The sequence below is a fragment of the Salmo salar genome, chromosome 26 (assembly GCF_965601325.2).
Source record: "Salmo salar chromosome 26, fSalSal1, whole genome shotgun sequence".
NCBI classification, from domain to species: domain Eukaryota; kingdom Metazoa; phylum Chordata; class Actinopteri; order Salmoniformes; family Salmonidae; genus Salmo; species Salmo salar.
In genome coordinates this window covers 34,952,520-34,964,547 of record NC_138316.1, presented here as the reverse complement: position 1 = coordinate 34,964,547, position 12,028 = coordinate 34,952,520, and the positions used below count along the sequence as shown (strand labels likewise).

The window sequence follows — 12,028 nt, the reverse complement described above, 5'->3', positions numbered from 1 at the left end:
CTTGGAGCTAGCAAGTGAAGGCTCCCCTGAGCCGTCCTGACTACGTTCTGGAGGGGAGGCAAGAAAGGTAACACTAGCTAACGGATAATTCGATCCAGCTAGCAAGATACATAACAATACTAATACTTGTTCCTCCACACTTTCTCCCTCACCTCAAACTTTCCAAATGCCAGTTGTTTTTCGGTTACAGCTCATGAAGTACGCTTCATCACCTTCTCACCCCCCGTCTCCGTGGTCAGGCTTCTCACCTAACGTTACCTCTTCGTTCTCGTTCAGGGCACGCGCTGCTCTAACTGACAAGCTGCCTTTCCAGAGCGCGCGCTGATGATGCAACTAGTAAATTGGTTGTCTCTTCTTTCTTCAGTCGCGTGCTGCGCTGCGCTGCATTCTATTGTTATGTAAACGATTGGCTGAGCCTTGGATACAGACAGTATTGTTCCAAACGCGCATCACTCGATTGTTACAGCCAGTAGTGATCCAACACCCCCCAAACTTTTCTCATCGGATCTACATGAGTCACGTAGGCCACCTATTTTGGCATCAAAACGGCAAATTTCACCGAAAGGTGACTAGTTTGCATCCCTGCAACTCAGTGGGAGTGTGCAGTATAGTGTTGAGGCGAGAGAGGTCTTACTGGGAGAGGCTCTCCTGCACCAGGGTGCCCTGCTCAGCGAGGTGCAGCAGATGCTGGGTGTGGGCGGGGGTCAGGGTGGGCACGCCTTGGTTCTCTGGCTCTGACATTGTGCTGTCCACCCCTGTGCCTAGAGAGAGAGAGAACTCCATTATCATCTGTTAATTTGTGATCAATTGTTCATGTCAACTGTTGATAACAGTTGTGACTGCTCGCCTTCAAATTGTTTTGTAAACAACAGACTACACTTGTTTTAACCTCTACCAACAAGAGCTGCTTGAACTGGAGAAGTACTGTAAGCCCTGGCAGTATATGTCTATAACACAGACAGATAGTTTGGATGGGTGGATAGATGGATGGCCCACCTGTCTTGTCAGTGTCGAAGAGGTCCTCTTGAGAGGACAGCAGCTCAGAGTCGTCCCCTTTGGGATCCTGGTCCTCGGAGGCCTGCAGGCCTTGGGAGTGGAGCAAAGCCTGGACACTCAGTTCCCGGCCGGCACAACCCAGGGGCTCCGACGAGCTGCTGGAGCTCACCTCCGACCTGGGGCAAGAACCAGACACTTTATTAAACTAATGCACAATTCCAAATCAACACTTAGACCTTTTATTTACTTCTGGAGATCTGAGAGAAGTTGATGTGTAAGCAATATGGTGAAAATTCCACCTAGCCTGTTGGGCAAGTTAGATGTAAGCACTATGGTAATGAGTCTATCAAATCTTCCCAGAGCTCCACAGGTGCATAAGATATCGTCTAGGAGTCGATTTGGGATTGAGCAACAGAACTAGCATGTGTAAATCTGTGAGGAATGGATCGATCATTTTGGGGCCGAATCCTAGCTTTATAAAATGACTACCAATGTCCCACTAACATCAATGTGTGATTCACGTGAATCTTCCAATTAAGGTGTGCACTTTTCATGTTCAGATTCAGCCCTTCTTATTAAAAGGCCCAATGCAGACGTTTTTATCTCAATATCAAATCATTTCTGGGTAACAATTAAGTATCTTACTGTGAATGTTTTCAATTAAAATGGTCAAAAGAAACAAAAATAGCTTATTAGAAAAAAAACTATTTCCCAGCTAGGACTGTCTGGGAGGGGAAAACTGAAAACTAGCTGTTAATGGCAGAGAGGTTTGGAACTCTTATTGGTCTATTAACTAATTAACCACCTGGTGATGTCACCAGGCAGGTGAAAACTCCATCCCACCAAAACAGGCAGAAATTTCAGGCGGTCTTTTCAAACAACTCTTACGCTAGAAGGGCATTATCATAATTTTCACAATTTCAGTATTATTCAAACCAGATAATGATGAAATATATATAAAACACAGGAAATCATATTTTTGACTGCACTGGACCTTTAAAGCTTGACTCTCGAGCGCTTGTGGTACACGGAGGCTTTATGACTATATATGGTCTTGTAGGTATGCATCCTACCGATGGATATTCTCACCTCTTGGATTTGCTGTCCTGACTGCCTGAAGGCAAGCCCCTGGTTGTGTTCTTCTGTTCACCTGGTGACAACAAAACAATGACAAGTCAACAAAATATGTTTCACTTTGGTCAAGATTTCAACTCCAATTCACTGTAGCAAAACATTTTGCAACGGAAAATAAAAATATGTCTGTGTTCTTATTCTTCATGAACATGTTCAGGGTCATATTCATTAGGCACACTGCATCAAAACATTTTGCAACAGGAAATGAAATAAAAGCTAATTTCTTACTGGACAAGTTCAGGTAGTCCCTTTCCGTTTTCCTCAGAAGTTCAGTTTGTTGCCTAATGAATACGACCCAGGTAGTACCACCCTGTTTGCCCCAGTTTAAAATGGGTTTCCACCTACTAAACACGACCATGGACTCAAGAGAAGTAAAGATAACTTAGTATTGTTACCTGGCTTGTTGTGTCTCTGGCTGTCTGTCTGGGCAGCAGTAGGGCCCTCCTCCTCCTGACTGTTCCCTACCACTTCACCCAGACCCTGGCTCTCAGAAAGCTCCAGAAAATCAAAGTTGGACACTCCTCCTAAAATACACACAACATAAACATGCACAGCTCAAAATCATGATTCATGAAATGCAATACTGATCTGGTGATGAGAAAAAAGTGGCACAGCCTAAAAAGAATGTTTCCAACAAGAGCATCGATGGAGCATTTGAAAACGTACACAGCTACAGTATATTATCTCAGAGACATATCTCAGATGGTTATTTCTTTCTCTGTTAAAAACTGCTCATACCTTCAGACTGGGCGCAGTGTGTAGTGGAGTCCGCCCCAGACTCCGTGGCCATGTCTTCTGTAGCACACCTGATGGTGTCAGGGATCAAGATGTCAACGTAAAGCAGACTATTGCTGAATTCCAAACCGACCCTTAGCCTGCCCCCTACAACCTAGCTACCTCTGTAGATTGGAGGTGATTGGAAAGATATAAGCGTTATAGAGTCATCTTGCCTTCTGATTGGCTAGGTGGATATGTCACCATATTGGCTGCAATGGTTGAAACCAGAGTTTACATTTCACACTTACTATTTTCTGTGCCCTTAACTTAGCAGCCTGGACTGTTAGTGTTTCTGGATATGTCACCATATTGCGTCCACCTATCCAATCCTCTCAGATCTACAGGAGTGTCTAGGTAGTCGACAGGGGCCAGGGTCCATTTGGAATGCAGCATACTTCTCAAACATCTCAGCTGGCTGTCTCAATGCTCTTACAAACGCTTCAATTCACTGCATCTTGGTGACAATGTTATCCTAGTACCTACCTCCTTGTATTGGAGCAAACTTCTAGGACTTGACTTTCCTCCTGGTTGACTAAAAAAAATACATTCAATAGGTTTAAGACAGAATACAATGTCTGCTATGGGGAGACAAATGCTATCAACTGCTTTCAATGTTATCACAGAGAAACCAGCGCTATCAATAGGCTATATGCATGTTATTACTCTGATAATGGCTGCAATGGTTGAAACCAGAGTTTACATTTCACACTTACTATTTTCTGTGCCCTTAACTTAGCAGCCTGGACTGTTAGTGTTTCTGAGGGTACATTAGTTTGCTATAGGAGTGACCAACACCCCACTAAATGTTCCAAATCTATGTAAGCGACAGGGTTCGAACATGAGTTTCCTGCACACCAAAAGAGTGCATTAGCCCACTAAAAAGACCCAATGCAACTCTTTGGGTCCCAGGCGTATCAGAGTAGGAGTGCTGATTTAGGATCAGTTTTTCCTTTTAGATCCCAGTGAATAGGATTACATGGAGAGGGGGGAACTGATCCTAGATCAGCACTCGTTCTCTGAGATGCCTTATTCATACGGCCCCAGGTATCCAATCTCTGTCCTTTATGGTCACAGGTTGAGAGACCAACCTGGCCCGTTGTGATTGTTGTTCTGGACCCTCTCTGATTGGCTGTCGGTCTCGGAGTATCGATTTCCTGCTGGAGAGGAGATCAGCTCCTGGGGAGAGAGAAGGCTGGATTCAGTGGCCCTGTTAATATTAGAACAACAGGCATCACTCCTTCCCATGAAGTAGGACAAGTACTGATCTGACATGACTGGATTATTTGATGAAAACCCTGCTGTCACCTATCCAATTGTGTCAGTATTGACTCCATGGCAGGTAGGATGGAGGGATGTATTTTAAATTGATTCAAAATTGGGCCAAGTGATATTTTTTGCTCTTGACAACTGACTTGATATCTGTTATCCCCCCACTTCTAACATTAATGAATATGAGCTTCACAACAAAACCAGTCCTAGGTCAGTTGTAAAGAATAATAGAGGTAAGTAATGTCATGTCACAACCTAAGTTGATATGCCCCAAAGTTCCTTTGAGGTCATCGGACAACAAACTAAGGTAGCAGGAGGAACTTAGCCTGGGTGACAGTCTGTTCCTGCTCTAAGGTAGTAGGAGGAACTTAGCCTGGGTGACAGTCTGTTCCTGCTCTAAGGTAGTAGGAGGAACTTAGCCTGGGTGCCCGTCTGTTCCTGCTCTAAGGTAGTAGGAGGAACTTAGCCTGGGTGCCCGTCTGTTCCTGCTCTAAGGTAGTAGGAGGAACTTAGCCTGGGTGACAGTCTGTTCCTGCTCTAAGGTAGTAGGAGGAACTTAGCCTGGGTGCCCGTCTGTTCCTGCTCTAAGGTAGTAGGAGGAACTTAGCCTGGGTGACAGTCTGTTCCTGCTCTAAGGTAGTAGGAGGAACTTAGCCTGGGTGCCCGTCTGTTCCTGCTCTAAGGTAGTAGGAGGAACTTAGCCTGGGTGACAGTCTGTTCCTGCTCTAAGGTAGTAGGAGGAACTTAGCCTGGGTGCCCGTCTGTTCCTGCTCTAAGGTAGTAGGAGGAACTTAGCCTGGGTGCCCGTCTGTTCCTGCTCTAAGGTAGTAGGAGGAACTTAGCCTGGGTGAGAGTCTGTTCCTGCTCTAAGGTAGTAGAAGGAACTTAGCCTGGGTGACAGTCTATTTCTGCTCTCTTGCTTGACAATGGAGTGGGCAAAAACACAAACTGATTTGGTACCAGGCTAGGAGGAACTGACAAAAACAATACCCCTATCGTCTCCCCTCCCTGTATGACCGGAAAGCTTATTACCGCCTCTCAAAAGATCTCTAGACCTTTATGTTACAGGATGCAACATTAGTGTACTTGCCCTCTGAGTCACTGGTTCAAGCCCTGCTCTGGCTGGCTGTCCTCGGGGCTACTCTCACGATTCCCACGCTGCAGTCAGAAATGACCATCTTTGCATAGAATTATGGATACATCAAGTGACATTGGTGCAAGTAGGGCAAAGTAATTCTACAGATGGGCAACCTCCCAAGCCCCCAGTCATATATATCCTAGAGAGATTTTAATCTAACGTTATGGCTCTCTCTCTTCATCTACGGTACTACTCCTGCCAGTAGACATGGATCATTTTGGCACAGGAGGTTTACTGTAACTGTAACCACAGTTGCTGGTTCAAGCCCATCTTCACTCGTTACCTCCCGCTGTCTACTGTACACCGTGCTACTCACCAGTACAGGGCTGTGGGAGGTGGCGGGCTGCAGGCTGGACAAGCGGCGGGCGAGCAAGGCGCGGTAGCTACTGTCCGGGTCGTCCTCCAGTGCCGCACTGTCGGGCTGGGAGTCCTCCACGATCAGGCACGGGTTCTCTGCATGGGGCAGACTCGAATCCAGATCACTTCCGCTAGGATCCATCGGATTATGGCATGCAAGGACAGCAGGTAGCGTAGCTGCTGCGCCAAAACAAAGAACGAAGGCAGATATTATAGGAACAACTTCCCGACTGTTAGGTAGAGATGTACACTATAATACAACTGAATCGATCCGTGTGGTGGCATGGACTTACAGTCCCCTTTCCGATAAATAGCTAGTTAGAAGACCACAACAGAATTTGCTAGTCTAACTAGCTAGCTACCGGTAACGACGTAGCCTAGATAGCATTAGATAGTTAGCTAAGCTATCGTATATGTTTATGCCAAATATTTCCCCTGTGAATGCGTTTGCAGGTTTCCGATTTCGAAGTTCTGCTGCCAGAACAGCCTTGTTTACAAATATTACGATTTCGTGAAATATAGCTAGCTGTAGAGTATGAAGCTAGTCGTTTTGCTGTTCTATGTTTTACTCAGCAAGCGTCTCAAACCGCGTATGAAGCGTCCCAGATCAATCATAACCATCCGTATGTGTAGTTTCACCGCGAAATTGGAGAAAGGGGATGGGCTAATGAAATGATTGGGCTAGTTGTTGGACCACCAAGGTACCTAGCTAGCTATGCCAAAAGGAGACCAGCTCAAATTGTGGTTGCAATCGTAATTATGAAATATTATTTTTAGCAAACTAGCTAGCTAAGTAAATCAATATTATGCATGGCTGTTTTTTTATGGACTAGCTAACTAGTTGGCTCAACGTTTTGCTCTCAGTCATGTGCTGTGTTCTCACTTCCTAAACGTAGTTAGTTAGCTACGGACCTTCAAAATGCAATGTTGTGTTTGGGGGTGCAAGGCCCAATATCGGAAAGGAGGAGGGTTAGGGTTTTTCCGATTCCCTACTGGAGAGAACGAAATTGCTCAAAGTCAAAGGAAAACTTGGATAAAAATGGTGAAGAGAGAAGAACCAGATCTGCCTTCCCGTGTGGGTGGTAAATTGGTACTCCAAATGGGAAACGACTGGCACCCTACTACCTCCTCTCGCATTTGTGGGAGGCACTTTGTTTTAAGTAAGTTGATGGTCAGTTCGTAGCCAACAGATCCTACCCGCTTGTTTACAGCTGCGCTAGGGTAGGACAGGCTTCCGGTGTAGATTAAGACAATTGAGGCGGGGTGAGGTATGTCTTGGAAAACATACCTCAATCCAGGGATGAGAAATGCGTTGTTCTCCGAATTGGCCCATTATCCCAACTGTTAGACCTAGAAGATTGAACAAATGCAACAAACAAATAGCAGTTCAATCTTCTCTGTGTAACAGTTGGGATAATGGGACAATTCGGGCAACAACTAATTTCGCATCCCTGGATTGTAGCAAGCTACAGAGTTTTCATGAAGTAAGTGATGTACGGGAAACTGTCAAAGACAGTTCACACAGGCAACTGTATAGAACACCACGTTTCCAGTGCAATAATTTAAGTGTCTGTCTGAAGAGACTAAAATCTAATTTGAGTTCATGTTTCAGAGAAACCAAACCTGCATCCGGACCACCCTGACTTTGCCCCATCCCTCTTCCTTCACCCAGAGGACTATGCCTCGAGTCCGAACACAGCTCAGACAGAAGGGAAAAGAAACCTGCAGAGCTATGACAGGGCGGTGAAGAAGAAGAAGAAGTGCCTTGACCTGAGTGAGGTTGGAGGTGCTGACCCGAGGGACAGTTATGCTGACACCACAGAAGAAACTGAAGAGCAGGACCTGGGCACCTGTGTATCGTGTGAGGTCCTGAGGAAGTCCTTAAATGATTTGCAGTCCAGGCATGATGCTCTGCAAGTCGAAGCTGTCGATCTCAGGGCGGAGAGAGACTTTTATAAAGAGAACGCATCTCAATCCTCTCTCTTTGTTGACACCTTTACAGACAGAGACAATCAAACGCATACAGTGAGAGAAGTGCCAAGCATGGCTAAACCAAATGGTATGAACCAACAATGTACTGGGATGGTTGAGGAGCCATGTCTTATGGAGGTTGAGGAGCCATGTCTTATGGAGATTGAGGAGCTTTGTCCTGTGAAGGTTGAGGGGGACTATGATCAAGTGTTGATTAAGGAAGAGGAACAACAGGTCCAAATAGAACTTTGTAGCCCCTTGGCTAGTCAGGACAAAGTGACCCATGTCTCCCAGGATAAACCTACCCAGCATAACAACATTATGAAGGCCACCAGGCGACCATGTCTGTTAGCCCAGGATAAACCCATCCAGATAGTCAACACAATGTCACTCACTAGAGTGGTAGCCTCCAGGCCCCCAAGCCAGGTAACCATGGATAAACCTATCCAGCTTGCCAAAACCAACGACCAATGTTTTGTGAAGGTTGAGGAGTCATGTTTTGTGGTTGAGGTGGACTATGATCAAATGTCGATTAAGGAAGCAGAGCAACAAGTCCAAATAGAAATCTGTAGCCCCTTGGCTAGTCAAGACAAAGTGACCAATGTCTCTCACAGGCTGCCAATTCATGTCCCCAAGGATAAACCTATCCAGCTTGCCAAAGCCGTAGTAGAAAGCCACCTAATGACTAACCATCTGCCTGGCAGCCAAACCACTGCTGAGCCTTTGCAGAAGACTCCTCTGTCAGCTCAAAGGACACCTGTTGCAGGCAAACAAATTCAGAGAAGCATAACAAACACAGAGAGGGATGAGTTGCTTTGGCTGGGCTACATGAAGTGGAATGTGCGTCTTCCTGCAAGCACAATTAGAACTGCACACAAGTTTCAGACGCCTAGGGCAACAGTGCAATACCTTCTACACGCAGTCTTCTCCCAATGTGAACTCGCTACCAGCAATCTCAAGGGCATTCCTGCACTGGGCCTTAACAAACTGGACCCGGACAAACTTTCTGCCATAAGACAGTTTGTCGCCACTAAGTTTCGCCGTTTAGACATGCGTCAATGTGGTAAAGACTGGGTAAAGTGCCGGCGCCAGATAACCAGCATGCTCAGGAACATTCGGAAGGAGGACAGGAAGACGAGGGGGCTCTCAGGAAACCTTTGTATGATAGAGAAAGTGGTAACGGATCAGAGTTTGCCCAGTCAGCCATCGCCTCCCTCATTCCCCTCGATCTCCCAACAGCACACAGCTGCCTTCTACAGCCCAACAGAAGAAGAAGAGATCCTCTGTCTCGAGAGTTAGGTTACACAATATCTGTAATGATGTTTGCATTTTCTTGTAATAAACAGTTTGTTGGGAGTCAAAAATATAATATGACTGACAATGTATATTTGAACTTTGGTTGATGTACATGTGGTAGAGTGGAGCTTTGAAGGAGTGATGTATGGATAGCGCACTGGGTTAGGTTAGAGTTAGAATATGAAGTGCTTGAGACACTGGTAGAAAACCTAAATGCAATCCATCATTATAACATGGCACTCCAATCAGACCTGTCGGTGGCTATGAAATGGCCTCCTTTTCCTCATCTCCTTCCTGCTGGCTCTCCCCATTATGAGCACATTAGAAGTGAATTCCTGCTGGCTCTCCCCATTATGAGCACATTAGAAGTGAATTCCTGCTGGCTCTCCCCATTATGAGCACGTTAGAAGTGAATGTCCTGCTGGCTCTCCCCATTATGAGCACATTAGAAGTGAATTCCTGCTGGCTCTCCCCATTATGAGCACGTTAGAAGTGAATTCCTGCTGGCTCTCCCCATTATGAGCACGTTAGAAGTGAATTCCTGCTGGCTCTCCCCATTATGAGCACATTAGAAGTGAATTCCTGCTGGCTCTCCCCATTATGAGCACATTAGAAGTGAATTCCTGCTGGCTCTCCCCATAATGAGCACGTTAGAAGTGAATTCCTGCTGGCTCTCCCCATTATGAGCACGTTAGAAGTGAATTCCTTCTGGCTCTCCCCATTATGAGCACATTAAAGTGAATTCCTTCTGGCTCTCCCCATTATGAGTACGTTAGAAGTGAATTCCTGCTGGCTCTCCCCATAATGAGCACGTTAGAAGTGAATTCCTGCTGGCTCTCCCCATTATGAGCACGTTAGAAGTGAATTCCTGCTGGCTCTCCCCATTATGAGCACGTTAGAAGTGAAACTAAAGGTGGATAGAGTCTTTCCATAAGGGAGCTGAGTGAAATAACTCATACACACATTTTCAACATAATATACTAGGTATATAATCTGTACATAGGTGAAATATTTTATTTCAAATTATTTTAACAGGATTTGTGTATGCCTGGAGTTCATTCACTCAGCCAGTTTTTTGGGGTAAAGATTGCCAACGTTTGCAGCTGTTGGCACCGTGGCAGCAGTGGCAATGTAAACAAAATCAATGTGTGGATTGCTCTCGCCTAACATGGACTTCATTTCATTTCATGACATAGGTGAACTATCTTTTTAATCAAACCAGTCCCATGGATACTCAGGACTACTTTAACCTCCCTCTGTTTCTATGGTGACGCCACAATCTGTTCCTCACAAAAGTAGGGCATTAGAAAATATTTCTCATGCATCAGGACCCAGGACATTTAGCATTTAACTCTAACCAAGTATGTAATCAGCATGCAGTTGCTTACCCATGTGTGTCTAATGAAATCAACTGGATCAGATGTAGGATGGTACATTACGGTTACTGATAGTTTCCACTATATTATCTACTATCATCTACCCAGACATGGGCTGTCTGAAATGGCTAGGGAATAGGGTGCCATTTAAAATGCTGCCATAGGCACATTTTTATCTCATTCTAAGATAGGCCACAGAAAAGGGCTTGATGTTTGAATGTAGGAAAACGCTTTATACATATTCCCACATCCTCAGTGAATTGACTCTGAAATGTCTCACTTATTTTTTGTCAGAGGACACCAAGTCCATTAGTGATGCTATGGCAACTCTATTTAAATAAGTAAGTATAACAAAATCTTTAGACTTTACATCTTAACACAGAGAACCTTGAGTCTAGTTGACCCACTGGCACTCTGAGTCTTCATAAACTACCTCAGCTGAGAAAGAACAGCATATGATCGTTCCCTTAGTGTAGCATGGCAATGAATAGCTTAGGCTGGGATAGTTTATTCAAATGATTAGATTTGTTTAAACGTGTATCTACATGCAGCACAGAAAGGTTATTTGAGCCAGTACAACTCAATAGCAATCACAAGTAGGCTATCTTTGGCACATTATTGAGGCACCCATAATACACTCCTACCCTGCATTGAAGATGGCACATTTTGGGTTGTCCTTGGACAGCATGCACCCTCATGAGCTGATATTATTTATAGCCTAATTTCGTTGATAAACAATATATAATATATGCATAACATTTTTAATCAAAATGTTTAAAATAAGCTAGCCTATACATAAATATGATTTAACTATTAAAATAAAAAAACGGAATAACAGCATTAGATCGTGCATACTTTTCTTCAAGCCCAACCCTAAACACAGCACCACTGATATGGAAATCATATGGCTATAGGCGACACATACGTACACGGTGCGGTGTATCGTGCTGGCGCGTCATATCGCAAAGCTGACCAGTTGAGTTGGAACCGAAAATATGAAATGCGCAGCAGCTGGAGAACGAAAATCCAAACGCAAGACACTATTCTGAACCTGTCCTTGAACACAAACCAGTGACATTGATGCTCAAATAGGCTTATATGATGACACGTTTCCCCCCAAAATGTATTAGGCGCTAGAAAGTACAAACTATTGCTTTACCTGAAAAGTTGATTTTCGCTTTTGCAAGCAGAAAGTATGAGATTTGTATTGCCCCCTTTGCAGAAATACCGGTGCGCGTTGACTGCGTTCACATCTCTCTGTCTCTCTCTCTCTCTCTCTCTCGCCCGCCCCCCCCCCCCCCTCTCTTTTCCAGGAAGACAGGGTGTGGATACAGACACTACCACTTAAAGATGCAATGGCATTTTTTAAACGTTGGCATAATTAGTGCATGTAGGTGCTGAGGTGCGCACACTCTTAGAACAAAAGGTGCCATCTAGAATCTAAAAGGGTTATTCGACTGTCCCCATAGGAAAACACTTTGAATAACCCTTTTTGGTTCTAGGTATAACCCTTTTGGGTTCAATCTAGAACCATTCCCACAGAGGGTTCTACCTGGAACAAAAAAGGGTTCTCCTATGTGGCCAGCCGAAGACCCCTTTTGGAACTTTTTTTCTTCTAAAAGTGCAGGACAACACGTGTGTTATTTATTGTGGGGCTGGGATTACTTTTAATAAATCTAAAACGTTGATCATGTAATTATGTTAGGCTATATGT

The 12,028-nt window shown here is 44.7% G+C and overlaps 2 protein-coding genes across 7 annotated transcripts in view; one reads left to right on the top strand and one right to left on the bottom strand.

Moving 5' to 3' along the window:
* LOC106587750 (TP53-binding protein 1) overlaps window positions 1-11,587 on the bottom strand; it is a 42,664-nt gene extending 31,077 nt beyond the window's left edge. For 2 of the 6 annotated variants that reach the window (XM_045708993.2, XM_045708995.2), the window contains exons 1-8: window positions 5,631-6,268; window positions 3,996-4,083; window positions 3,391-3,439; window positions 2,869-2,936; window positions 2,526-2,654; window positions 2,086-2,146; window positions 997-1,172; window positions 635-761 (exon numbers count right to left, since the gene is read on the bottom strand). In XM_045708993.2, the coding sequence (XP_045564949.2) occupies window positions 635-761; window positions 997-1,172; window positions 2,086-2,146; window positions 2,526-2,654; window positions 2,869-2,936; window positions 3,391-3,439; window positions 3,996-4,083; window positions 5,631-5,813 (881 nt within the window). In that variant the 5' untranslated portion in view covers window positions 5,814-6,268. Of the gene's footprint in view, window positions 1-152; window positions 288-634; window positions 762-996; window positions 1,173-2,085; window positions 2,147-2,525; window positions 2,655-2,868; window positions 2,937-3,390; window positions 3,440-3,995; window positions 4,084-5,630; window positions 6,269-11,473 lie in introns of those variants that run through there. The other 4 variants (XM_082969649.1, XM_082969651.1, XM_082969650.1 and 1 more) reach the window with 4 other exon arrangements.
* LOC106587752 (uncharacterized) lies at window positions 6,282-9,011 on the top strand. The gene is made up of 2 exons (XM_045709006.2): window positions 6,282-6,831; window positions 7,284-9,011. The coding sequence occupies exons 1-2, from the start codon at window positions 6,591-6,593 to the stop codon at window positions 8,939-8,941; spliced, it is 1,899 nt and encodes a 632-aa protein (XP_045564962.1). The 5' UTR covers window positions 6,282-6,590; the 3' UTR covers window positions 8,942-9,011.
* Window positions 11,588-12,028: the final 441 nt, after the last annotated feature.